Raw genomic sequence first — 27,460 nt, forward strand, 5'->3', positions numbered from 1 at the left:
GTGCGCCCAAGTCGTGTTGGTGCACGAAGCGCAGTGAGAACGGCGGCACAGACGAAGCGAGAGCTCTTCAACATGAGCTATGTAATGATTGATGATCGTGCTTGTTTAGACCTATTGTCTTTGCTTGCGGTGGCAGCCACATCGCTCACGCAGCTCAACGCAGGGCGCACTTACTCGCTCCAGATGCGCGAGCCGAAAGGCTCTAGTGAGCTCGTCCTATAAAAGTGGGTGTGATGAAAGATCCAGAAACTATCAGAGCAGCGCGACGCGCTGCTGAAAAAGCAGTCCCCGCTAGCCTTGAATGCGGGAGCCAAACCAGAGGTTGCAGCTGTCGAGGCACTGGCTCCGGGAGTCAGTTGGGGGCCGAGGAACCCAGTAGGTGGAATTTGTGGCCCGTGGTACAAAATGCACTGAACAAATCCTTCTCGTATTCAGTAACTCGAACGCAGCAGAAAACGCAGCAGCTGGCGTACCTGAAATGTAGCCACCCCCGCTTCCAACTAGTCCGAGGCACCAGCTGCCTGGCACTAGTGTTGAACTTGAGTGCGGCGAGCTACAACTAGTCCGTCGAGTGCACTAGTGCTACAAGAGAGGACCTCCGTTCGGACGCTTCGAAGGATGATGGGTATTCTGAGTGAACCCCACACACTGTTGTCTCATCGACGCGCGAGAGCAAACTGGCTGCAGTGCTCCTTCCAGCACAGGCGCCGGTGTGGTGAAAAGGCAAGCAACAACACGATGGAACCTTCTTAGTCCTCAAGGCAACTGGATGCTCCGGTGCGCCTGTTATTTTGCTCACGGTTGAGTGTCCTCGAGGCGCTGCACTCTGTCGAGCATGTGTCGCTTTGCCAGTCCTGGGGTAGCATCCCATGCCAAAAAGGCAACCCCCCTCCGCTTCGTGCCAACTAGAACAGTTCGAGCCTTATGGGAAACGTCTGCTAATCTCCCCAGTAGATGAGAGGGCAGCGAAGATGGCCCCACATTCCCATGTCTGTGCTAGAGTGACACCCCAGGGCGAGAAGATCCGCCTCGGGCGCGTCTGCAGTTACGAGCCACACTCTAAACTGCTCAGCCGTTTTCTCGCCCGTTACGCAGTAGGAATGAAACACTACGTCATCAAAACCATATTTCATGTCGCAGTTGTACTGCATGCAGAAGTTTTCGACACGAAACGAAAACTAACACTTTGACCAGCGCCGTTCGTGCCTCTCAGCTTGCAAACCGGCAGCTAATGACTGAATCAGGCGCGTTGTGATGTTCGTAAGGCTGAACACGGAGAAGCCTCCAGCAGGGTAGATCGCGGAGCTCTACCAAATTAGAGCGTGCGCGCCACATTCCTTCATCCAGCTCCCCGTAGGTTCGCCGACTGAGCACTGCGTCGGCTCGTTAGCTGATGGGTTTCCCCACAACCACGCGATCCAGGCCACTGGCAGTCAGTTCGTGATTTTGACCACCCCAGAGCCTTTTCTGTACATCTTGCTGAGCCGTACGCATTCGGAAAACAGAGGCCTTCTCATCGATTTTTCCGGGCGAGCCAGGTGAATAAGGACCCGTCGGGATATTTTTTGGTGCCACGTTGAGACGCGTGCCGTGCGAGACCGGAAACGTCGTAGACTGCGTGCCTCTCAAGTCACTAAAAGGCACCCCTAGAGTCAGCTGCTGATCCATGTAGCTTCCTTGACCCACGTAACCTGTCGGGATAGGTGGCTTCTCTTGCATTGGAATGAAGACGTTCTGTGGTCTTTTCCGTTGTACGGATGGAAGTTGGCCGTAGTAGTACGGCTGCATCGCCATTGGCGCGTCGTTGTTGAGAAACGACTCGTTCTTATAGGCGCCGAGTGCTAGTGGCTTTCCACCCATAACCGCAGGCCCTCCGACCAGGGGAACTCGCTGCACTTCTCCTGAAACGACTCGAAAGGGGAAGTTGTCGGGAGCGAATGGCTCTGTCGGAGCTGGTTCCAGATACCGTGACGCCTCGCTCAGGGCATTTTTCACTTCAGAAAAAAAGCAGTCACAAGTAAACAGGCATAAATGCACCTTCAGCCTCCACTGAGCAGAAAAATTGGCGCACGCCGCTGATGACACGCATTTCAACGGGTAGTGACGCCACTATGTGCGTTAGCGACAGTGGAATACTCTGGCAAACGCGGTATATGTGCGTACACCGAAAATATATCTATGCGGTCATTCTACTGTGACTTTTAGTGAGGCGGCAGAATACAAGGAAAGCCCAGTGACCTGTGCAAAGCCAGCCTGCAGCTATGGCTCATCCAGCAAAATAGGGTCTACCAAAGAAGCCGTAAAGACTCCAAAGATTATTTCATCAGCCTGGTAAAACAGCGAAAATCAGCCCGCATGAAGGAGTTATTGCCTGATGTGAATCTGTTAATGCTCACTTGGTTTTTTGCCAGCCGCATTCGTCATCAGAGAGAACATGCATCCGTACGCGGACTTCATCCATAAGATCCTGAGAGACAACCAAGCATCACACTCTTCTTTAAATTGAAGCCATTCGTCCCAGCGAAGAACTGATATTTTGAAAACCAGAACGGCACAGCAGGAAGTTTTCTGGCACGCGCAATGCTGCGAATGCGCATGGCGTCTCCCGTCGGGCAAGCGTCTCAGCCCTCAGCCCCCGCCCTGTGTCTTCGCGTTCGGCTTTAGTGACGAACACGACTCACCTCAGGAGACAGAAGATCTTTGTCGCGCTGATCCTCTTGACCATGTCGTTATACGCGTTCAGGCGCATCTCGTTGAACCTGTCCTGCAGGGACCGGACTGTGTGCTCGCGTTTGCTCTCGACCATGATACCTTTCAAACTGCACACCGCAAATGCGAAAGAACCCGGTAGGCTTGACTCAATCGTACAAACGAACATGAAGCATGCGTCCCGTGCAACAACAGAACCGACTGCCGCCGCCATATTTACACATCCAACGCACACGGAAACACACATTAATCTACGGTGGAGACGTCGGCGACAACATACACCGCAGGAAATGCAGCCAGTTTGTTGTATACGGACTGTAAAGTGCACAGCCGGAACTTATCCAAATCGAACTATACGTCGTCAGGACTCAGTCTCCAGCGTCAGTGCGGCCAGCCTCTGCAGCAGGGGAAGGGCTGACTAAGGTGTCTACATTTGAGAAGGAGCGCTCACGTCCGCGTGCGCCCACCTTGGCGAGTCGACAACTAGCTAACCCAGACAAATTCTTGACTGCAGATCCCGCGATCCACCTCATCTTTGTGCTCACGCTGAAAAGCCGGAGAGAAGCCGCAGTCGAACCACGCCTTGAAAGACGGAGAACATCCATCTCGCGGCTGAAGGCCGGCTGTTCGACGGGGCGACGATCTGATCCAAGAGCTCACTGTGGGCGGGTATACCCGACGCCTGCAAGAAGCAGCCACAGAACCGCGCGCGCCGACACTAAAGAAGTTCTGCAAAGGCGTCAGCGTGCGCGTGAACTACGAGACTGGCTTGGCGTCAGCGCTGCAACAACTGAAGTCGCGTCTGCGCCTGGGACAACAACAGAAATCTCCGTCACCGTCAGCGGAAATCACTGCTTCTAGTCGTCTCCAGCGATACACACGCGCAGTTCCTGAGCACTGCCTTGACGCCGTGTGCTACCCCCGCCTCACCAGAGCAACCCCCTTGTTGTGAGCGACGATTTGTTGGAGCCGGGAAACCTGAAAAGACACGAAGCACGGGAAAACGAAAAGGTGTTCGCTCTGCGCCCCGTCTGTAAGAAAAATGAACCGACTAAGCAGGATAGACCTTTCCATCCCTCATGCGCATATGAACATAGCAGGCGACTGTAAGTGCGGAATCAGTACTTGCAGGGACACCAGATCCATTCACACGTGAACACAAGATCTGCGCAGGCGCTCATTCAGGCGGCCGAGAGACGCAAGCGCTGCTGGCAGCTCACGGCCACTGAAACGCCCGTTTGCACCAAGGCGCGGATACAGTCAGGTGAGCACCCTCTGCAAAGACCCCTACAAAAAAAGCCGTCCTTGGCAAAGAGACAACGATTCCAGAACTTAGCCCATGTGTGTTCTCTCGCTAACCTCGCTCATGAGCCGTTCATTTTCAGTCATGAGAAACATCTGCTCTTTGCGGAACTGCATGAGGCGCTCCTCGACGGGGTCCCTGCCCTTGACGAATGCGAGACCCGAAGAGCCCCCCCGAGGACCTCGACCATCTTCGCCAGCGCCCAGGCCTTGTCAAACAACGTGTTGTTTGCGTGGGAGAGAGCGTGGAAAATCATTTCCACAGCCCTTCCCTTCTGCAGGGCGCGAAAGGCTAGGCGCTTCGCTTCGCGAGTCGGCATCATTTTCCGCATTTCCTTCTCGCGCTCAGCGTCCTTTTTCGTCAAAAGCTCCAACTTCGCGGTGACCAGCTTGTTCCTCTCCTCCATCGCTTGAAGCGCCGACCTCGACACGTCGCTGATTTCCTGGAGTTGAGCGACAGACGTGCTCAGCGACTGAATCGTGTCTGTCATCGACTGAAGCTTGTGTTCGCTCTTCTCGACTTCCCGCTGTCTCTCCCGCGCGGTCTCCGCGAGATCCCGTTTGTGCTGCACGCGCATGTCATCGATTTCCTTCTCAAGGCGCTCCCTCGCTCTCTCCGCCTCGCGCTTCTCGTCTGCATGCCGTTGTATTTTGTTTTGCAAGTCGCGCTCCATGTCGTCGACGCGCTGCTGCGCCTCATGCAGGCGCGCGGCGTTTTGCACGCTGAGGGCGCTCTCCTTCGCCGCGAGTTCTTTCCGCAGCTCAGAGATTTCTGCCTCGGCCTCCGAGCGCGTTTCCTGCAGTTTCCTCTGCAGCTCGTCGCGCGACTCTTCGAGCTGCTTGAGACGGCTGCTGTACTTCCTGCCGCTGTCATTCTGCTCTTTGGCTCCCGCGACGGCCTTTTCGGCGAACTTAATCATCGTTTCTAACTTGTCATCTTCTCGCACGCCGGTAAAGGGCCGTGCCGGCTTCGGCTTCTGTCGCTGCTCCTCGCTGCGCCTCGCGGCCTTCTCCGCGGCGTTCTCCGCGCGCTTGCCGGAGCCCGTCGACGGCGAGCTCGCCCTGGACGGATCCGTGCGGGGCGTGCCCGCGCCGGTTTTAGCTTTGGCACTGCCTCGGGTGCTTGTCGCGGACACCTGCGAAACTGCACGCGTCATCAAGGACTTTGTGGTCATTTTGCCAACGCCCGAGCTCTGCGGGGGGAGCTTCTTCGGCGAAGGCTTGGAGGGCTGCTCCTTGGCAGCCTTCTTCGGCGACCCCCCCCCGCGCGGCGCTGCCTTCTGCGACGGCGACGACGGCTTGGCTGGGGCGTCCTCCCGCATCGACACCTTTGAGGCCAAAGACGCAAGGCTTGCCATCTTCGTCGGGCTCTTCCTCGAAGCGCCGCTCCTGCGAGACGGCGACAGACTGCGCGTCGGCGAGGTCACGCCTCCGTCCACGGACTGTCCGTCGAGGGAGGCCACTCTCGGCTCTTGCTTCGAGGTCTGCCGCGACGGCGCCTGGCGAACCGCCGACTGACTGCGCAGCGGCCGCGGAGAGGGCGGCGCGCCATCCTCACGTAGCGCAGAGGACGCTGGCAGGTGCGACTGCTTGCGGACGACGGCGGTTTTCTTCCGCTGCACTGGCGCATCGTCCAGTCCGGGGTCGACGACGGCGGGCTGTCGGCGCTCGTCAGGCATCGGAGAAGGATCGCGCACCGGCGCATCGCCCGCAGGAAGCGGCATGGAGGGAAGTGGAGGCGGCCCCTTGCGTTTTCGTTCGGCCTGCATGGCGGGAGCCGACGGCGTCGCCTGCTCGTCGGAGGACTCGGAGCTACTCCATGGAGAGACAGACGGCAGTTTCGGCGGAGCCCGAGTCGGCTTCGCTTGCGAGGCTCTTCGCGGTGAAGGCTGCATCGCAGATATCCCTCATGGGAGGGTAGGGGCGAGAAAGCCAACGCGGAGAGCGAAGCACCGACCCTGTCGCCCGACGAGGCGGGCGGGAAGACTCCCGACTCACGTGGAAACCGCGCGGCTTAGCTCGCCTGGCGAATACACAAAAAGCAAAGATCCACGGCTCCCTTGGCGCTAGTTGTCCGCGGCGAGTTCGGAATCACACAGGGCAGCAGGCCGGCTACGGAGGTCGACCGTGGGGTAAGGCGTCGGCGAAGCCCCATGCGACAGACGGACATCGGGAGAGAGTACGCCACGCGAATCCAGCCCAGAAGTCCGCTTGTGAAAGAGAGGAAATGGAGATGTAGATCGACGTCAGGGACCCCGAGATTTTTCGAGTCTTTGACGTACGCAAGGGCTTGAGGCCTGCAGCAGTATCCCGAGAGCCCAGCGCGGGCGGATACACGTGTGACGTGGAAAGACCCACGGTTCGAAGCCAGCGCGATCCGGGAAGTCGAAGACCTGCAGAAACCAGGCAGAGTCCTCGTTCTCTAGACAGCGCTGGAGAGTTCCCAGCAGGTGAAGCAGCGCAGAGAACCGAATTACTATTCAGCTGGACGGGCGCCACCGCTGATTCGCACAGCTCGGCAGCGAGAAGCGCCGAGTGAAAACGAGGCCTGAAAAGATAGACAACTGGATACGGGTCTGCGTTTGCTTATGCTGCTTCCTGGATTCGAAGCAGCAGTGGCTTGCCTCCAAACAAAGGGAATTGGTAAGGCCCTCAGAATCGTGGTCTGCCCCTCCTCTGCCGCGCGAACCGGAATGCCCTACAGTCACCACGGAGGATTTTTCTGCAGCTTTTGCGGGAAAAAGACTCCGCACAGTTGGAAAATAAACGTCGGCGAAAAAGTGGTTTCCTGCATTCGTTTTGCTCATCTTTCAGCGAAAGCGTAGAGGCGACACTCAATGCAGCCGGCGGCATGCGTGCCACTCGACAAGACACGCACAGGAAACGGCGCGCCAGTTTCGCGCAGCTGCAAGCCTGGCGAAGCCTGGCTTTGCCAGGAGGGTGGGCAGTCGCGAAGGATTCGCGGAGCGGGAAGGGAAGAGGGAAGCCCATCGTACTCGCGCGCATGCTTAGAAGCTCTTCTTCTTACTCTAAAGCTGAAAAACAGAGGCCTGCATGACCCTCTGGATCGTGGAAACCTAGGCTGCCAGGCTTGTCTGCCCGCCACCGCCTCGCATCGGGAAGAACCCCTCTCCGTCTACGGAGAGCGCGAAACAGCACGCTTTCTTGACAACTGCTTCCGCAATTTCTTCTATGGCGGACCTCAGGGCCTTGCGTACGAATGCGAGGGAAATCCATGGATGAAACTCCTGAGTTTCCCAGGGCACCTGTTCCTGAACTCGACAGCACTGATGGGGGTGTCTGTGTCCTGCTGCGATTTGTGGATTTTTCTTCTATAGCCGAGAGATGTTCGGAGAGAACGTGAATCTCTCCCATGTAAATATCGGTACCGTCAGTATTCTAGTGACATATACAATATATATAATGTCCCTCTATATTCGACTGGAGTGAAAACACATTGGATCACCGAGGTTAACGGTGCGTGGGGGCTAGCCGACCACTGCCGCATGTCGACGGCAGAGACAAACTGCCATCTGCTTGGATAAAGAGAGAACGTAGCGCTGTGAAAGCCTCATAGGCCGTGCAATAGGGGATGTCGTAGCGGTTCGGGCCGAATGACGGCACAGGAGTGACAGGCGGGCACCGGTCATTGGAAACGGAGTGCGTTGCCTCAGAGAACTCGAAAACAAATTCTCGATCTGCCTGTCTGATGTGTTGTACGGGGTCACCCACGGAGCTCGGTCTGGCCTCGCATCCAGTTTCGAAAATATCGAATGCCTGCCGCACTCTGTGCGGCAGCAGCACGCGCTGCGGTCGCCACGGGCGCGTCAAATGTTGAAAAAGCCAGCTAGTTCTTTGCATTGGAGAGAGGGCACAGAATAAGCCGCAAAACGAAAGGCGAATAGGGCGGTTGGCTCACCCAGTGGCCTGGCTACCAGCGACAAAATGCGTATTCTGTCTTCCTCCGCCTCCCATAGTCGGCTACTCCCAGGAGCTTGCTTCGTGCCTCTGCGCGGAGCCCGCCGGGAACGTGGCTCACAGCCCACTTCAGGAAGTTGTTGGGACACGGAGACACAGAAGAGCATGAAAGTTCCAGCTGGAGCCAGCATTTCTGCCAGCGTCCCTCCAGCTCGCAGCGCTCGTGCACACGCTGGGGATGCGGGTCAGCGGCACTGCGGGAGACTGAGTTGAAACAGGTAGGAAACGGTTCTTGCGTGACAGAGCGCCTTCCTGCGTTCTTGTGGCCAAGCAGCGCATAGAATGAGCCGGCAACTGTCCCAGACGTAGTACTGGGAGAAAACCAAGTTTGACAGGCGTGCTGGATACCCTTTCACACAACTGCCGGTCGTAGTTCGACGGGGTACACGCGGCAGCTCGGTGCCTCGAAGTGAAAAAGTGCGGAAGTAGTTCCCCTTCGGGTACGCCTTCGTCGCAGTGTCGGTGTGTAGCTAGGATCGGAATGAGTCTTGCTCCTGAAATCGCTTGCAAACGCTACTTCCTACCAAGAACAAGGATAGATCTGGCTGCCGCCTTGCCGCGACTCCGTATTCCGGGGAAGCCCCAATGGACTGTGTTTGCTGGAAGGCAATAAGTATCTCCTCTTTGCTTTTCGCATGCGCGCACAGCTAGCTATACTGTTAGCCGCATAACAAGAGGAAAGGTCATAGCGAACGTGGAGGCTGTCGCAACCGTAGGAGCATGAAAGGTACAGCGCTCGTCCTCAGTCGTCCATACGCGGGAAGCGCGCCTTCTCCTTTGGGCCCCTCGTGACTGTCTTCCTGCCGCGTCTGCTGTACCTCGCGCTTACGGAATAAACGGTCTCCACACGTTCCTCACCCAGCTCAGGTATCGACCCGGCGGTGAGATAGCCTTCCTAACTGAGCCTCGTTCACTAACAAGGAAGTTATGAACCGACATGGAGGTGCTGTGCGCGTGGGGAGTCTGGAGAAAGGGTGCAGATGCTACGCAGCGGCAGCTGGTTGGCCGAACAACATGACCCTCGCGGCGTCGTTTTTCCACGCTGTTTGCCTTTTCCGCAGCGCTTGTCACCCTCGCCTCACGAGTCATCTGTCTGGCTCGCCTCCGTGCCCCCTGTGGAGCGGCAGAAAAAGACTGAAACATGGCGCCCTATATCTGCAAATTCAAGTACATGAGAGGATTTCTCGCCGGCAGTGTACTGTTTGGGAAGCATGCGCCAGGGTTCGGAACATGACTGCTGGCAGAAATACGCGTGGGAGAACTCGAGAAAGTGAATATGAGAAACCACACGCCAGGCGCGAAAACAAACTGCTTGTGCGGCTTCCTTTCCGCAACTCTCCTCGCTCTCTACAACGACCTTGCCCATATCATTGGACTTCACGCCTGTGCGGTGTTCAGAGGCTCCCTGAAAACCTGCAAGATTGCCTGTGATAGCTGAGTACGCATTTTCTCTCGTTAGCTGAAGTCGCCAGCCGTTTGAACTGGCTAATGTCCGCGTCCCTAATCTTCAAAAATTATGGATTTGTAGGCGGACATATCTTGCGCATGCTCGAGGAGACATCGAATCCCATTACGCGACGTAAAAAACAAGCATCATACCTGTACGCCCATACGTGCTTGCGTGTACCTGTGTATCATATATACTCACACGCATATACATATATATCAATACATATATGTATATGTATCGTGGTCAGCGCTCTCCGGGCTGCAGAGGTCGGAAGAGTCGAACATATTTCTTCGCCAGCTTCCCTTCGATTTGCCCTTCTGTGCTTTCCTTCCGCTTTCTCTCTGCGTGCAGTTTGCCTGATTCGGATTTTCCCGCCCGCCACGCATGTGCGTCTTTCTGCTCCTTCTCTCTCTCGGAGGCCTCCGCTGCAGCTCCGCTCTCCGCTTTGGGGGGGCGTGTGCGCCTGAGTTCCTCTCGCTCTCTCTGCCGGCGGATTTCAAAGGACGGCCTTCCTTCGGGCTCCGCGCGTCGCGCTGCGTCGCGCGTGAGCTCTTACGCGCCTTCAGCTGCATGAAGTCCGCCGTCGCCGCGCTGATGAACCGCTCCAGCAGGCCCTCGTCGTGGCTCCGCGCCCGCGCCTCCCGCGCCGCCATCGCCTGCCGCAGACGCTCCGGGGGCCGTCGCACGTCGATGTACGCGTCGCCAGGCAGGCCTTGGATGAAGGCGAGGAGGCGTCGAAACATCGGGTGCGTCTGCAGCGTCTCGCCGTCGCCGACAATCCACAGCGCGTCGCGCGCGCGCGTCAGCGCCACGTTCAGCCGGCGAAAGTCTGAGACGAACCCGAGCGTCGCGAAGGAGCCGAGCCCCGAAGAGGCCTGCGCTGTGGGCGGCGCCACAGAGGCACTCGAGGCAGCGGACGCCGATGCAGGCATTGGCGCAGGCAAGTCCCAAATGACTGGAGGCGGGAAGATTCGCGGCTTCTTGGCCTCGGGTTCGCCATTCGACGAAGCACGCGCAGGGGGTGCGTCTTTTGCCTCCGCATGCGGGCGGGCCTTACACGTCTCCGCGCGTACCTCTGCCTCTGGGGTGCCCGCGAGCGCCGCGAGCGCTGCGGGACTCGCGGCTCGGACGAAGGAGATGATGACGATCGCCTTTTCGCGGCCCTGAAATGCGTCCACTGTGTTGATTTCTGGCTTCTGCGGCGCGGCTCTCAGCACGGAGTCCTCCGCCAGCAACTGCTGCAGCAGCGCCACCTGCTGTCTGTAGGGCGTGATGATGCTCACGTCGCTCAGCTTGTGCGCGGGGGACGGCGAAGCAGCCCCGGCAGCCGCCGCCTGCGCCGTTTTCTGGCAAAAATGGACGTACAGCGTGCGCAGCAGGCTGATGACGAAACGCGCCTCTTCGTAGTTGACCAGCGAGCCCGAGGCGCCTCGTCTACACCGGTCCTCCAGGCTGGGCACGTGGAAAAACTTGAGCGGCGCAAACAGCCAATGCAGCCGGAAGCAAGGAAGCTCGGGGCGCAGCGCGACCGACGCGCTCGTCTTCAAGCGCCCTTCGTAGAACGCATCTGCCTGCAGAGAAAACGCACATCCCGCGCAGAGGACACAAATGCAGATGGCGGTTGCCCCCTGCCCTCGCAAGAGCGAAGCTGAGGATAAAAAAGGATAAAGCAAGGCGGAGTAGCAGCCGGGACCTTAGCACCCCGCGAGACAACACGCACCGAGCTCCAGTGGCGGGTCTCAGGTCCTACGCCGCAAGCAGGTAAAATTGAAATGTGTGCCTCTGGACGCCCGAAAAGCCACAACAGATATTTATCCAGCACACTGTTTCCGGAATACACAGAATCACGGAAACGAGTGTTCTGCCTGTAGATCAAGACAGATCGTAGCTCATCCACCTGTAAGAATCAGCGACGGAGCTTTGCGTTTCGCTAATCAGAAGAATGAGCAAACTGAAAGAGGATAGGAACGCGTGCGGCAGATGATACAGAGCGCCTGGCACGGAGTAGGCAATCTTTCGTCTGGACTGAACACCGACGCAGCGTGGGGAGCTCCGTGGATACATTTTGTGCTCACGGGAAAGCGCGCGATTGCTTCACGCATGCGGTACTGCGTGGCCAAGAGGTTGATCTTCAGGGCGGGCCTTTCAGTCGTTGCCTTGCCGTCCAAGGCCAAGGAGACGCCGCCCTGCACCAGTTTCCGCTTGCGCTCCTCCTCGTCGCTTTCCGGTTCGGTCCTCTCTCGGTTTGCTTTCCGCGTCGAAGCTTCCTGCTCTGTCTGTGCGTCGCGCGCGTCCGCATCGCCCTGCGTCTCGGCTCCCCCGCGCGCGTCTCGTCGCCGCTCTTTGTCGCTTTGCGCGGCGGCGCTCGCTTTCTCCACGTCGGCGCGCGCCTCCTTCGCCCTGCGCTCCGCGGTCTGCAGGAGCTTCTCCTCCTCAATGCAGATCATGAGGCGCTCAAGCAGGCTGCGGCCTAGCCCGCGCTTCTCCGCCAGCGAGGAGAAGACGGTCGACGGCAGCTGCTGCGGGTCGCCAACCAATATGCATCGCTCAGGCGCGAGTCGCAGCGGAATCAGACAGGACAGCTCGCTCGCCTGACCCGCTTCGTCGACAATCAGGTACGCGTACGAAAAGGGCGGCTGCTGCGCACAGAACTGCGCCTGGAGAATTGCTATCTTCTGATCCTTCGTGAGACGCGCGCCGGCGCCCGCCCCCAGCAGCGCGGCTGAGCCGGCAGGCGAAGCGAAGGCGCCCGACAGCGAGGAAAAAAGCGACGGCGCGACTGTGGAGGTCAGCAGGCGCGCGGGCGAAGCGCCGCGGAGAGGGGCGCCGCTGTTGCCCGCGGCGCCGGCCGTGGCGAGCGTATAGGGACAGAGGCACTCGCTGGCGCTGGAGGACAGCGTCGCAAAGATGATGTCCGCCGAGAGAATCACTTGCTGCCTGCAGACCGGCAGCAGCCCGGGTCGCTCCTGTCTGCGCGTCTCGAACAGTCGCGCGAGGCTCGCGTTGACGTCCTCGAGCTGCGCGTCGAGTGTGCTGCGCATGTCTTTCAAGCCGTAGAGTCCCAGGCGTGCGAGCGGCGGAAGGAGCTCGCGAATCGTCTCCTCGCCCCGGTCCTTCGGCTCGCTCAAGAAAAAGGAGGAGAATGAAGGCGAGGCCAGCATCGCCTTCACCAGCTCGTCGAGGTACTCCGCCGAGTGCAGCCGCGCCGGATCCAAAGACGTCGCGCGAGACGATAAAAACCGCACGCACTGGTGCTGCTGAATCAATGCCTTCTTCTTCTCTCGCAACTCCTGCAGAGATGCCTGAAACGAAGTCTCCAACTGACTCTCCTGCAGCCCTCGCAGCCGCTTCACCTGCACGTCCAGCGCGATCGACTGCACCGACTCGCGAACCCGGTCTACATTCCCTAAAAAACAAACAAGAACCGAAACAGTGACAGCACAGACTCTGAAAAGCACTCCCTGATGCTAGTCGAATCCACGAATCGCGAGGGGCAGCCGCATACCAAAGACGCAAGCGCGCCACTCTCCCCTTCAAACCCTGCCTGTGTTCACCGCTCTCTGGGCTTCTCTCTCTACTTCTCTCTCTCTTCGTCTCTCTGTCTGTTTAGGTTTCTCTCTCTTTCTCGCGCTTTCTGCATGCGTCTCGCAGTCTGCTTTCACGCGTGAGGCGCGTTTATTTCTGCTGCGGTTTCGCTTGCCTATTCGGAGACAGGTCGGCGCGAGCTTTTCGCCAGTCATGGGGTGGAACAGGCCATGCGTGAGCACGCGCTCGGCGATCTCGTCGACCGCTGCGTTCGAGGGCGCGCAGATCAAAATCTTCTTCTTCACGCCTTCGCGGCAAGCGCTCCCGAGCCCCGCAGGCGGCGAGGCGACAGTCGCCGAGGGTCCAGCGCGCGCGCCTTGGTTGTCTCGCAGACGCCCGTATAGGACTGAGAGAAGCGCGAGGATCGTCTTCGTCTTCCCAGTGCCAGGCGGCCCCTGAATCAACCCGAGCTTCGTCTCCGACGTCAACACGTCGCGAACTGCCGCGGCCTGACACACGAGACATGTGCGCAGCAGGCACGCGCTGCGCTCCACACAGACGCATGTAGAGCTAGGGACACCCGCGCACGCGCCCATAAACACAGATATGCATCGATATAGGGGAAGGGGGACCTGCGAGTGGGAAAGGCGAGCATTCGCGCAGAGCGGCGCAGCGCACGCCGCGACAGAAAAGACGGCAAGAATGGACTCCCACGCATGGGAGCAATCGGTCGCCTCTATTCATCTACGCACGCGCACATCTTTCTTGGCAGGAATGCAAAGCAGCAGCTTGTGCGCACCCAAGCAAGCAGACACGCCCCGTCATGCCCCTCCCCCCCCCCCCCGCCCACGAGACAGAGACCGTGCACCATAGGCCGCCTGCGCAGAAGTGCAGAGGAGACGACACGCTACCGGCAGGAGCGCCTTCACTTCAGCGTGCATCCCCCGGCGAGCTGGAGGTCGCACATGCGGCTACAAGACGTCGAAGGCAGAGCCGCAGCTGACGAAAGCTCATCTGACCTCGGCGCCTCGCAAAAAGCCCAGGTTGCTCCGTGCAGGAGGCTTGCGCCGACTGCGACGCCCGCGGCTCCTTGTCGCTTCTCACCTGCGAGGCGTTGAGAAGTTCGCTCTTGAGTTGCCGGTCGACTGCCTGCTTGAACCACGCCGTCGCGAGGGCTGGGCTCCGCGCGCTAGCCGCAGAGGCGGCGCGTACCGAGGCTGAAGAAAGAGACGACAGAGAAGAGAGGGGCGGAAGGAGCGGCGCCGCAGACTGGGCGGAAGACTGCGGCGCGGCAGACTGGGCGGAAGACTGCGGCGCTGTCGGGTTCAACAGAAACGAAAAGCGCGGCGAGAGCTCGCTCAGAAACACCGCCTGAACCTCCCTCACAGCGGTGGTGAGCTGCGTCAGCGAGATCGCCACCCAGGAGGTGTTCAGCGCGACGTGGTGAAGCGGCACCTGACAGACCGACAGCCGCAGCAGGCCAGGCACAAGAAAAAATCTTCTTCGGATTGCAAATGAAACACACAGCTAGAAACGAGTCCCGTCGCACGCGACAGGCAGACGCTCCGCGCTCAGCCACTATCACACAGACATATATACACGTACATCAACATATATATACACACGCAAATATGTATACATGTGTATATATATCAACATATATACATTTGTATGTATCTTTGTGGGTGTATAGTTTGACGCACATGCGCCGCCGGCCCTCCAGGAGTCAAGAAGAAGACACGATGTTCGTCTGTCTACATAGACTCCCAATGTGTTGAATACGACGCATCAGCCTGTCTCTGGCTCTGGCGGCTGCGCCGCTGGCGGCCTAGTCCGTCTATTTCTTTCTCCCTCTTTCGCTCTCTCTCTCTTGCGGTCAAAACTCAAGAATCGCCTCTCTGGGTCGGCGGACGACCGCCCTCGCACGCTGGAGCCCACGAGCAGGGCTGCGGCGCCTTGCGCAGAAGGAAAAATCCACACGCGGAAAGCTGCTACGGTGGGGCTCCTACGCGCTTCATGCCATGCCTCGGCGCGGCTCTTGGATCTGCGAGGTCCCAGTTGACGAGCTGCGGCAGCCGCAGGACGAGCTGCCCGCCGCCGGCCTTCTCGCGCCCCCCTGCAGTCGCAGAAAATCCTGCGAGACTCGCCTCCTCCACGCGCTCGACGATGCCTGAGGAAACACACAGCCGCGCGCCTCGCACCTCCGCGACTGCGATGACGTGTGCCTATATCATCTATATGGTATACGCATATATATGTATATAAATGTATATATACATACATATATTAATATATACATAGTATCGACACGTTGGAGACTACGTGCCTTCAGGTCGAGGGCTGGAGTGCGTGCGCAGGCCCTCGAGGCATCGGGCGGCGCTGTGGGGCGATGTCTGTCGCCGTGGAATCAGGAGACGTCTCGACTCACTCTATGCACAGACGAGACGCCTCTTATGCAAATGTCTCGCTGTCGGTCTCTCTCCATTGGTGTGCGCTGTGTCTGTTTGCCCCTCCACTACTTGTAGATCTCGCCCTCTAGATCGTTTATTCATGCGTTGCTCTATGTAAATATATATGTATGTATATCGAGGCCCAGCGCGATTGAGGGCGCTCATTTGCGCTGCGTCGGGGGAAAGTCCTTTCGGGGTGTGAAATTCGCTTGAGTTCGCAGCGACAAGCTGCATCGGCGTACCCAGGAGGAACCAAGATCTGAGTTCCTCCTTCGCGACGTCGGCGAAGGTTCTTCCGGCGTATCTCCGCATGACCTCGAGGGCGTGTTCCAGCGTCGAGGCTGTCTCCGTCGCCAAAGCCTCGCGGTCGTCGCGGTCGTCGCGGTCGTCGCTCGGGCTCGCTCCAGACTTTTCGCCTGTTTGGCTCGCGGAGGAGGAGGCGCTTTTCTCCGGCCTCTCGCAGTCTCCCGCGCCTTGAAGTCCGCCCGCAGAGCCCCCGCCGCGCAGGTCTTCTGGGCTCCGCAGCAACCGAGTGTAGGCCGAGCCGACGGGGAGCAGCAGGAGGAGCTCGTGGACACCAAAGTTGGGGAAGAAGCCGTTCCCGCGGTCTCCGTCCTCTCGCTCCGCGCGCGGCTCGTCCCCCCGCCCGCGGGCGTCCCTGTCAGGCCACGCCTCGTTGAAAAAGCTGCGCTGACGGCTGCCCGCGCCGCGAGAGCGGGAACATGTAGCCCTGGCGAACGCGGCGAGCTGCGGGCAGAGTCGCGCCATGGCGAGGCGCCCCAGGGTCCACTGGGGGCCCTCGCGCCGCAGCTCCTCCAACACGCACATGCGCGGCTCCAGAGGCTGATCCGAGAACGCCTGCTTCAGCTGGTGAAGCAACTCGAGAAAAAGCAACGGCGCCACCAAGCTGCACAGACAAAAGGCGACACACAGCGCGAAACAGAACCATGGCGCCAGCAACAAGCCCAGACACGCGCACGAGACGCCGCACAGAGTAGGCAGCCAACCCAGATATACGCCGCCGTCACGCGCGAGGAGAAACGCAGCCAGGCATGGCGGAGACCCCGGGAGGCGGAGGGCGACCACGAAAAGCGAAACAAACACGCCTCTCACGCGAGGGGGGAGCGGCAAGATGGTCTCCAAGGAGAACGCGTGCGACGCTGAAACGCGACTTTTACAATGTAGCCGCGGCCATTCGATACAGTGCCGTCCTCAACGGCGAGGAGTCTGTCGACATCTCTAAAGGGTAGCTAGGCGTATCTGCCTGTACTGAGATCGACCGCGCGAATCCGCCCCGCGCCATCTCCCGGCTGTAGCGCCATTTGCGGCTTCTAGACGTGCGACAGGCCCTGGCGTGTGTGCTTCCCACGGAAAGAGAACAAGCATCGACACAATCGCGATACGACCTTAATATATATGCACACACGTGAACAGCTACCGGCTACACGCTCTGCGTGATTTCGCACAGTTTTCACAGCTGAACATATGCATATATGGGTTAGTAGAGAATTCTGCATGCCAGCGACTGCGCGTCAGCTGCCGGCTGCTGAGCCGCACACGTGAGCCCCCAGCAACCTCCCGCTAGACACAGCGGCGCCTCGCAAACACGACTGCGCGTGTCGGCAGCTCGGATCCTCGTCGCAGCCAGACTTGCCTTCTGAATTCCTCGACACTTCGGTAGCGCGTGGGAAGGCGTTTTTGCGCGCGAACTCGAGACGTGAGGAGCTCGAGGGAATACTTGCCCCTCCCCGCCTGTTGGGGACTCTGCGCGGACGCAGGCGACCCAAATTTCGGCGTCTGGCGCGTACATGCACCCTGTGAAGCTCCTCCCTCGCCTGCCACTTTGCCAGTTTCTGGCGACTCTCTGCAAACGCCGTTCGCGCCGTCCGCGCTGGCGGCGGGGGGCGCGGCAGGCGGGCTTGGCGTGCGCGGGGAGCTTTTCCCTGAGGACGCGCGCGCGTTTTCCCTCTGCAGGACCGCGTCCTCGTCACCGCTCGCCAAGCCGAAGACATCCACGTGAAGCAGCCTCCAGAGGAACTGATCTACGGCCGCGTCTGCATCGACGACAACGCGTGCGCGCTCGAGGGCCTTCTTCCGCTGCCGCGCCTCCTCCTGCTCCTGAAGCTGCTTTCTTTGCGCCTCTTCTTCCTCTCGCCGCCGACGCTCTGCGCGCCGCACCTCTTCCTCCCGGTCGCGCCTCAGCCGCGCGTCCTCTTCCACCTCGCGCCGCACCCAGTCTTTCAGCTGCTCGCGACTCCACGTCTCTGCCGGCATGCCCACAGGCTTCCGCCCTCGCAGAAAGCTTCGGCGAAGACCTGAAAACACGACGCAGGACTGTCCTCTACGTATCTCCACGTGCCTTCTTTCACGCAGGCCTATTTCCTCGAATAAGTATCTATGTGTGTATGTTTGTTTTTGTATTCGGCGTCGGGTTGGGTACGCATGCGCCAGCGCGACCCGCGCGCGTAGCGAACCCTGGGCTAGCAGCGCGCCTCCACAGATGCGAAGACAGGCATCCGCATGCATGCATGGAGAGGGCTCACCACCAGCGGTGAAAGTGCGCAAACGGGCAAGACTGGCTACCTGCCCTACGGATTTTCGCGGCTCGGAGTCGCGGGCAGCGTACCTGAGGAGGGCGCGAGGCAGGTATGTCGCTTGGGAGCTGCGGCGGCGTCGGGCGCCGCAGCCTCTTTCTCCTGGCCGCGCTCAAGTTCCATGCGCATTCGGCGAATCTGCTCGGCTTTGCGCGACTCCGCGCGCTGCTTCTCTTCTTCTTCGCGCCGCAAGCTCTCGCGCTCGCCCTGCTTGTCGCCGTCGTCGGGCGCGCCCTCCTCCGCGGCGCAGCAGTCTGCAGGTCCAGTGTGCGTCGCCTCCCTCCGCTCTCGGTAGCGCACGACGGGACCGTCGAATCCGATGCGCCCAGCGACCTCCTTCAGCCGCGACTTGGGAGCGAAGCCCCCTGCGGGGAGCGCAGGCGACGCGGCGAAGCCTAGAGAAGACGCGGAGGCGCGATCCGCCGCGCGGCCACCGTGAGTCCGCAGCAGTCCGCAGAGTCCTCCCCCCCCACGTGCTGCCCCCTTCGTCTGCCAGTCTCTGCGAGAGGGCGGGAGCGCGCCGTCCAGTCGCGCCTGCAGCAGCCTCCTCGCGCGCTGCCGCGTCTCAGCCGCCTGAACCGCCGCGGCGGCGAGCACCGAGGGCAGCGACGACGACGCAGCCAAATGCGCCGGCAACGCGGACGGCCCCCGAGAAGGGGCACCCGACGCAGGCCGCCTCTCGGGCACCGACGACGAGCGCAGATCCGAGCGAAATGCCAAACGAGATGACGACGACGCTCTCTCCTCTCTGTCCTGCGCGCCAGCCTTGCCCTGCAGCCCCGGTGCGCCGCTGCTGCCCGGCTCCTGGCAGTCGGGTCGCGCGCGCTTCGTAGCCTCGCCTTCCGCAACGACCATCTCAAACGCCTCGCGGCCTTTCTGCGCGGCGGCAGCAGGTAGGTATACTCCCGGCTTGCCGGATGTGAGGCCCAGAGGGGGAAAGCGAGCCTCTGCTGCGGTCTCCATGCGCGGCGCGGCGGCCCCTGACGCCTTCGCCGCCCTCTGCTTCTCCCTCACGGCTTCTTCCTGTCTCCTTTTCATGTCACAGAGGGCCTCGCAGGCCACGCGCTCGTCGCGCGCCTTCCTATGGAGCATCTCGGCCGCCGCCGCCGTCGCCCACAACGCCGCGACGTCCTCTCCTCTCTGCGGCGCAGACGCAGCCGCGCGCGCGGAACTCGCAGCCGCGGAGCCTGGCGAGGGGAACAGAGAGGAGAACGGCGAGCCGCGCGCACCGTTCGCGGTGCCCAGGCCAACCTTCGCCATGTCTGGCGAAGAACGCGGCGCGGAGAGCGAGCTATTCTTTTGCTCGCCGGCGTGCGCAGCTCCGCTGCCAGTCGCGAGCATCGGCTGCGGCTGCGCGCCGCGCGCCGACGCCGCAGGCCTCGCGGGCGGAAGTGAAAGAGACGCGCGCGCAGGACCGAAGACCGAGGGCTTTGAGAGACGCCCGACGTCGCGGCTCGCAGGCGGCGAGTGGCTCGCGGGGCCAAAAGGTGAGCCCGCGACAGACGAGGGCGAGGGCAAGGGCGAGGGCGAGGGCGAGGGCGAGGGCGAGGAAGGGAGAGACGAGCCCGAGGACTCGCTGGAAAACAAGGACTCCGAGGAACCCGACGACGAAGAGACAGACGCGGAGGACGTGGAGGGCGGGGACGCGCAGCAGACAGTCCGGCTCGACGCCACTCCGGCGTCCTTCTGTCTCGTCTCCGGGGGCGGCATGCAGCGCGACGACAGGCGGCTCCCTCCGCTTTCCTCCGCCGCGGCACTTCTTCCTCCCTCGACACCTTCTGTCTCTTTCTGTCTCTCGCTGTCTGCTGTCCGCGCTCCTCCGTCGTCCCCAGCTCTCAGGCTGACGCCGCGATCCCTCCGCGGGCTTCCCCCCGCCCTGCGCGCCGTTTTCTCCTCCTGTTCGCTGCCTCCTTCGTCGTCATCATCGCTGAGAATGACCTCCACGACGGCGTGCGGAGAAGGCGCCGCGTCGCGGGCCTCGTCTTCTGCGTCGCGCCTGCAGGCGCCGTCGCCCCAGTTCGCCTCTCCTCTGTCGGGCCTCGGCGCCGGCGCGCGAGCCCCCGCGGGGCGTGCGCGCTCAAATGTCTCTTCTTCGTCGCTGAGGCTCTCAAGAGGAGACGCGAAGGCGCTGCTCGCGGACTCGCCGCGGCTCCCCCGAATGCCCGCCGCCTTTCTGTCACGCGGCCTCGCGTCTCCCGCCGCAAGCTCTGCGTCACCGGCCTGGGCCTCGTCGGGGGTCCACGGCGACAGCTGCGTCTCCGCTTCGTCTCCAGAGGGCGACGACAGCGCCAGCGCGGAGAAGGCGGCGTCTGCGCGTCGAGGCTTTTCGGCGTCGAGGCTCTCTACATCTGAGTCCGAGGAGACGCAGATGACCTCAAGGTCTGCGTCCTTCCACGAGTCCGCAGCGGAAAGCCCGCCAGACAGCGCCTGTGGCTCACCGCGCAGCTGCTGATGGAAACGCTCGTCTCCGCCGAGAATTTCACTCCTCAGCCGCGCGACCTCCTTCGCGTTCCCCTCCTCATCGCTGCTTCGCTCCGCAGGAGGCGCGATGACTCCCTCGGCGTGCGCTTTTCGCGGCTCCCGAGTCTCGCTCGCGCAGCCCTCGTTGACGTCGGCGGCTGCAAGGGGCTCGACTTCTCCGCTTGAGCCGCCGTCCGCCATGTTGCTTTCGGCGGCGAGACCGTCGCCCCCCAGCAGTTGCTCGAGCTCCTCGCTCAGACCCGCAATCGTCTCGCAGGCCCAGGCTGCCCCCCCCAGGAACCGCTCCTCCAGTCTCCTCTGCTCCTCGTTTTCCGCGTAGGCCTGCACGCCCCCTCCAGCTCCCTCCGCGCCGCCCTTCCGCCGCTCGGCGGCTCGCGGCTCCGCCTCGTCCGCCCCTGCGGAAGGCTGGAGCCGCGTCGAGGTTTCCGGCAGCCCTGCGTCTCCCTGCAGCCGCGCCAGAGGGCACTCGGCACAAGCCAGCCGAGGCTCGCGGGCCTCCGCCCCAAGCTGTGCGCACGTTGCAGAGAGCTGTCGTCGGCGTCGCTGCGCGCCGCGCGCCGCGTCGCGGAGGAGCCAACACCATCCGAGCCGTGTGTGCGGCGCCGGCGAGGCCGCCGAGGAGTGAGGGGAGAACGAAGCGGGCGAGGAGAGCGACGAAGTGCAGGGCGAGGGCGGCCGCGACGGCGCAAACGACGACGCGTCGCGGAACAGCGCCGCAGCCGCTGGCGAGAGGAGAACCTTGTGAAGCAGCGAGAGAACGACAAGGAGGGCACGAAGCACGAGGATTTCCAAGCTCCTCAGCTCGCGGAACGACGTCTCCCACGCCTCCAGGACAACGACTGCAGCTTCCAAGGGAAGCGCCAGACGCCAGCTCTTCTCGCCCGTGTGGGTCCTGCGGATCTCGTGTGCCGCCTCCTTCCGCGGCTCGTCCCCTTCGCCTCGTCTCTCTGCGCACGTCTCTGCAGAGTCCTCTCGCTCCCCTCCGCTTCTCCGCCCCGGCTCGGCTGCGCGTGGGGTCTTCGCGTCGGCGCCAGCCCGCTCAGCCTCGGCGCCGAGAGGGTGGCGCGGATCCCCCGGGACAGGCGACAGGCGCTGAAGGAGCGTCCACAGCTGGACGAAACGCCTGGCGAGGACATGCAGCGCGCGCAACAGAATGCCGAGTGCTGGCACGGAGGGCTCGACGCCCAGGAGCAACTCGACGCTGCACGCTTGCCCTTCTCGCCTTCTGTCCTCGTCTGCGCCGTCGGCCTCAGCTTCCGCAGGTTCGCGCTCCCGGTTGGCGTCCAGCGTCTCGCCGGCGAAAGCCAGAAAAAAAAAACGCGCCTTCGCTGTAGAGAGCGGCGCGCTCCTGTTCCTGCTCGAGGCGCGGCAACGAACTCGAGTCGCGCCGGTCTGCCGCCTCCCACGAGACCTGCCCGCCCCCCTCTCTATCTCCTTGCCGTTCGTCTCCTCTGCGACGCGCCACCTCCGCCTGGAGGCCCGCAGCCAGGCAGGTCGCCTCGTCGTAGGCACTCCCGCTCAACTCCGCCTCGACGACGGCCGTCAGGGACCCCAGACAGCGCGCAGCGGCCGCGTCGCTCTCGCGGCGCGTTTTTTCTCCGCCTCCGCCCGCCCTCTCGTTCCTTTCCGCGTTATTTTTCCCGTCATCTTGTTCGTGTTGAAGCCCCTGAGGCGCGCGCGAAGAGGCCTCGCCCTCGCCTGGAGAAAGGCGAGCGAAGAGGTCGCGCGCCACCACGGCGCCGATGCCCGCGGCAGTCAGCGCACCGCCTCCTCCCGTGGCGGGGGCACGGACGATAAAAAGCGCGTGACAGGCGCGAAGAATCAGAAGCAGGTGGTGCAGGGTGCTCCTGACGCTCTCCTCGCCGTCCCTCTGGGCGTGCGCCGAGCTCGAAAGGTCGCCTCCACCCCCGCGCACAGCCATTCCCTGAACGCCCTGGTGCAGGCGCCGAGCGAGGATGTGCAGCAGCATCGTCCACAGCTGCACGACGCTCAGCAGCCCAGCCAGCGGCGAGACCGCGGTCGCCGCCGCGGTGCACGCGGGTCCGAGCAGCGCAGGGCGGCACAGCGCCGCGAGGTGCAACGCGGCGCACGCGACGAGACGCAGCGAGGGAAAGGCGTGCGTCTGGAAGGAGAGAAGAAGGTGAGCGACTGCCGCAGGGTGCCGCAGAAGCGCCGCGAGCACGGGCTCCAAACAGGCGAGGGGACCGGGCAGTACCCGCAGGAGGAGCACCGCCGGCGGCAGCGAGGTTGCGGGCGACGCGCCCGCAGCCGCAAGCGCCTCTTCGGAGAACTCCAAGAGGGCGCTTGAGGCGCGCGGCGAAGCAAACAACGAGGCGGCGCCTGCCGCGCCGGAGGCGAGAGGCGCCGAAGTCCCTGAATCTGCAAAGGCAGGGTGGATCCTGAGCAAGCTCTGCAGCGTGCGCTGGTGCGCGGCGAGCTGCTCGAGGGTCTCGGCCGCCAATCCCTTGGGCGAAAAAAACGCGCTGCTGCGCGCCGAACTCTGCAGCGCCGCCTCTCTTTCTCTCGCGCCTCTCTCCTCTGCGGTTGCGGCATGCGCGGCGCCGCCTCCCTCCCCGTCACCTCGTCTGTCTCCGCGGGCGCGCGGCGATCGAGGCAGCAAGTCGACGAGGAGTGTGGGGAGCGAAGCGCCGAAGTCGCGCAGATCTTCCTGCGCAGTCTCGAGCGGAAAGGAGAAGTCCGCGTAGAGCAAGCGGCTGCTGTCGAGCAACGCCGTCAGCAGCGCGCAAGCGCGGGGGTCAGAAAAGGAAGAGTCCGTCGGCCGAGGCCCCGTGGAGGCGAGAGAGACGCAAGGCGCCGACGAGCGCGGAGGCGAAGAGATAGACGAAGACGCCCCGCGCTGCCCAGGGGTCAGGACGGGCTGCGGAGGACGCGCGGAAGGAGAGTCAGAGGCCGCGGCGTGTCCGCCATGAGACTTGAGCAGGCTCCGGAGGTGTCGCTCGCGGAAGGAGGGAAGTGCCTTATCTCTGGCGCGTTCTTCGCTGTCGAGCAAGTCAATCACACGGCCTCCAGCGCTCAGTCGCGCGCGCGCCCTTGCCAGCACCGGCAGGATGCGCAGCAAGTCCCACGCGAGGATCTTCTTCTGCAGCCTCGCGCAGAGGACGTGCGGCTCCTCTTCGTCTTGGGCAAGCGACGGCGCCGGCGGGGGAGCGTCGCCAGGCGCACACGCCGCGGCGGCGGCCCCCCTGTCGCGAAGGATGCAAGCGAGAAAGAGTCGACAGCCCGCCGCGTACGCCGCGACGCAGGCCGAGCAGCGGAGAAGCGACGCAGAGAGTGCCCTCAGCACGACGGCGGCCTGCTGGGCGCGCGCGGGGTCGTCGGACTCGAAGGCGAACGAGTAAAGCACACGGAAGCCATCTTGCACGAACGCGGGGTCGCAGAACGCATGCGCCGTCGTCGGGGAGACAGTCGTAGCCGGCAGTGGAGATGAGCAAGAGACAGAAGAAGAGTACGAAGAGGGAGACGGAGAGGGAGACGCAGAGTAGGACGCAGAGGAGGACGCAGAGGAGGACGAAGAGGAGGACGAAGAGGCGGGGGAGGCGCGCGCGAACTGTGTGTGGAGGCGGTCGTAGGCGTCCCAGATGACGGCGGAGACTTCCTCGTCGTCGCGGATGTCGCGGACGCCGAGAAGCTCAGACAGCGAAAGGAGCGCAGCCTCGTCGAGGGCCTCGCCCGGCGTCGCGCGCGGTAGCGGAACGAGGGAGGCGTCGACGCGCGTTGAGAACAAAATATTCTCGTCTTCTTCGGGGAGCGTCATCGCGATCACTCGCCGCCGCCGCACTGCCTCACAAGACGCGCAGCGCTCAAACTAACGCATCACGCAGGGCAGGGGAGAGGAAGGTGAAGCTCCGCGGAGAGAAAGACGGAGAGAAAGAATGGCAGCCTGCGGAGGAAGCATCTGAGGCGAGACTGCCTGTCGTCCCTGCCGAGCCGCGCTGCGCAGCCGGGGTGAGCCCACGTGATTGAACGACCAAAAACAAGACGCTGTTTACACCTGAAAAAAAAACGAAGAGGAAACGAAAGCTGAGGCCAAAGGAGCGGGAGAGTCAAACGAAGAAAGACAGCGTAAGCCACAGTGTGGAAGGCGGACGAGAAAGAACAGAGACGAGGGGTCGGGCGTGCAGACAACGGCGCAGCCGACGTCGCGCGGTTCAGGGCCGAAAAGCGGAAAAAATCTACCTGAGTCGAACGCGGAGGCGCAAACGTCGCGCCGCCCGCCGTGACGCACCAGCAACCCCGAGCTCCGCAGGGCAGCCCGCGGAGAACACGCAGAGGACTCAGCGCGGCGAAGGCGAAGGGGGAGGAAGACAGTCGACGGAGGGCGGGTGCGACAGCGAAGCGTAAGAAAGGTCCAATCTAAGCGGAGACTGTCCACACGGTTGTGCGCTGACAGATTTTCTCTCGGGGCGCCGCCAAAACTGCTCACTCTCGGTGTGCGTTGCGGCGGAGAGAGGCCTCGAGCGCGCAGACGAGGAGACTGCGGGCGCGCCAGGGTGGACGCGCCGCCGACGTTCAGCAAAAAAATCCGAAAGGAGACGTTCGTTTGAGAAGAGGGAGAAAAGCGACACCCGCCGCAATCCGCGCGGAGACAGCCCGCGCGCCCGGCTGGCTTTCGCTGCAAGACACGCCAAAATGCGCGCGTTCGCCGCTCTTTCTCAGCGGAGAGACTCGCCGAGCGCCGCTGAAAGCGACGGGAACGCAAAAGACAAAACAGTCAGCCAACGCGGAGGAAACGGCGGCGCCTAATTCCGGAGGAGAAAAGAGAGACGAACGGGCAAGCCGCAGTGAGCGCTCACAGCGAACGTGCGGCGAAGGCGCGAGAAGGAAAGGAGCGCGAGAAGAAAAACCCCAAAAAGCTAAAGATACACGTCAGACCGAAGTCTCCCTCTCTCCGGACGCGGTTCAAATTCAGAGTGCGTGGAGAAGTCGACGTTTCCTCTCGTGTTCGCCGTCGTGTGCGTGAACTTCTTGCACGAGCCGCGGCGACGGCATGCCGACGGCGAAAAGTCGCAGCGCAGAGGAGAGACGAGACAAAAATGCTAAGACCTCCCCGGCCGACAGTGCGCGCGCTTGCCACAAATCATACTAAAAGATCAAGCAGCCGCACACCAACAAACGAAAAACCTCCTTACTTGAGTATACAGGTAAGTGTACCTATGCAGGAACATATATATCTATATATGTATGTGTATATATATGGACATATCTATATATATGTGTAGATGAAGACATGTGTAACTCGCCTCACTAGTACAGCCCTAGTACAGCCATGGGCCTTCCAGGCGCGCCGGAGATGTGCACTCTGCGAAGCCCGACGCGTCAGCCGAGAGGAGAGAGTCTTCAGCTCCCCAAGTCTCTTCGCGGGCCTGTTGCCTCTCGCAGGACTTGTGGAGACTCCCTCACATGCCCGCAAGGTGCTTCAACTTGCGAGCAACACGAGGCGACCGGCGAAGCGGCCGCGGTCGCGTCTCCGGCGAAGCGGCCGCGGTCGCGTCTCCGGCGCAGGCTGCAGGCAGCAACGCAGGGCGGAGCGCCTCGGTGCAGAAAAGGGAAGAAACAGCGGAACGAGCTGCCGGAGAGGTGGTAACTCTCCTCAGGTAGTCCATGGGGTCGCGGTTTGCTGTAATTACGAAGAACTCTGGACCATTCGTGAACTCTGTTGGTCTGATCTCCTAAGGACGAGGGGGATAGACGACGCGCACTGCGGCGACGCCATGGTATCGGGATGCTTGCAGCGCAGCCAGCACGCCGAATATATATTCGTCCATCATGCTGGGATACAGGACTGCAGAGAGGTGAAACGCGGCAAGGGTGGTCAGCCGCGAGTTCGCTCAGCCTAGGATGTGATCACTGCGCGAATGCGCAAAAAGCAGAGAGGGCGAGGGTCGCGGAAGGAAGCGGCCGCGAGATCCTCGGCGTCCACAGAGGCGATAAAGCGCATGCGGGAAAAGAAACTGGCTGTCGTGTAGGCCGAGAAGACTGGGGAATGCGCCCTCGAGCACGGCCAGATGGAGAGAGAGGATGTTTTGGCGCAGCACAGCGCATGCGGCCGTGTGGGTGCCGAGGGAGGCATCAACGATCCACAAAATATGTTGTATTCCAAACATGTCAAAGACGGAATGTCAACTTTTTGTGTTTAACCGAAGGAGAAGTAGTCAGAGCCCCTGGATTCACAGAATGCAATCTGCGCTGTCTAAGCAGCTGAGACTTCGCTCATCATCCATGCTCAGTCGCTGAAAAAAGAGGCCAATCTCTCGAATGCATCTCCACGCGGCCCTCTGGCTGAGGTTTCGCTCTACACTGTCCTTCGTTGTCGCAACGCCTTGCGCGAAAATATGTGTTCGTCTGGGTTACCTTGTTTGTAGATATTTGCCTGCATCCGCAGAATTTGCTGCCATGTCTAGACACATATATATATATATATATATATATATATATATATATATATATATATATATATATATATATGCGTACGTAACTATGCGCACATGTAGATAGATAGATATTGGTGTATGTGAATAGGGATCTCTCAGCTCCGCCCTGGAAATAGAAGAGCATCTATTTCTACTTCTGTGATACTCCGAACGCTGAAAAACAACAGGCCTCTCAGCAAATGCGCACAAACTTTTGGAAGAATTGCCCGGCCCCCGGCGTGGAGGAGCTCGGCACTAGAGTCGGCCGGCGGCCTGCGGCAGGACATCTCACGCTCTAGAATTAGGAGAAAAATATCGATTCTTCGAAGATGTGCAGAGAAGCCGACTGAAGTCGCCGGCTAAGCTGCAAGAGAGACGCGAAAACGAAAGGACGCGAGCCGAGAGTCCCTTGTGTGTTAACTAAGAAAACTAAGGCGCCGCGGGAGAGGACGCTGCAAGAACGAGACAGCCGCCGGAAGGCGCGCGGCCTCAGGACAATTCAATCAGACTCAGCGTGGAGTTTTCTCTCCGCGGAGCCGT

At 61.3% G+C, this 27,460-nt stretch overlaps 2 protein-coding genes across 2 annotated transcripts; both read right to left on the reverse strand.

Annotated features, from left to right (window-relative positions):
• Positions 1-1,386: 1,386 nt before the first annotated feature.
• On the reverse strand, positions 1,387-5,906 carry BESB_009710 (uncharacterized protein; the record flags this gene model as incomplete). Its single annotated transcript, XM_029359725.1, has 6 exons — positions 1,387-1,994; positions 2,397-2,467; positions 2,682-2,819; positions 3,255-3,391; positions 3,640-3,687; positions 4,194-5,906. 6 exons carry the CDS (start codon positions 5,904-5,906, stop codon positions 1,387-1,389), a joined length of 2,715 nt encoding a protein of 904 aa, XP_029222638.1.
• A 3,583-nt stretch (positions 5,907-9,489) lies between these two features.
• Positions 9,490-24,264, reverse strand: BESB_009720 (uncharacterized protein; the record flags this gene model as incomplete). The annotated part of the gene is made up of 10 exons (XM_029359726.1): positions 9,490-9,527; positions 9,996-11,010; positions 11,515-12,845; positions 13,140-13,473; positions 14,069-14,419; positions 14,974-15,134; positions 15,657-16,321; positions 17,153-17,729; positions 18,041-21,779; positions 21,901-24,264. 10 exons carry the CDS (start codon positions 24,262-24,264, stop codon positions 9,490-9,492), a joined length of 10,575 nt encoding a protein of 3,524 aa, XP_029222639.1.
• Between the last annotated feature and the right edge of the window lie 3,196 nt (positions 24,265-27,460).

Source organism: Besnoitia besnoiti, chromosome I (genome assembly GCF_002563875.1).
Source record: "Besnoitia besnoiti strain Bb-Ger1 chromosome I, whole genome shotgun sequence".
Classification (NCBI taxonomy): Eukaryota; Apicomplexa; class Conoidasida; order Eucoccidiorida; family Sarcocystidae; genus Besnoitia; species Besnoitia besnoiti.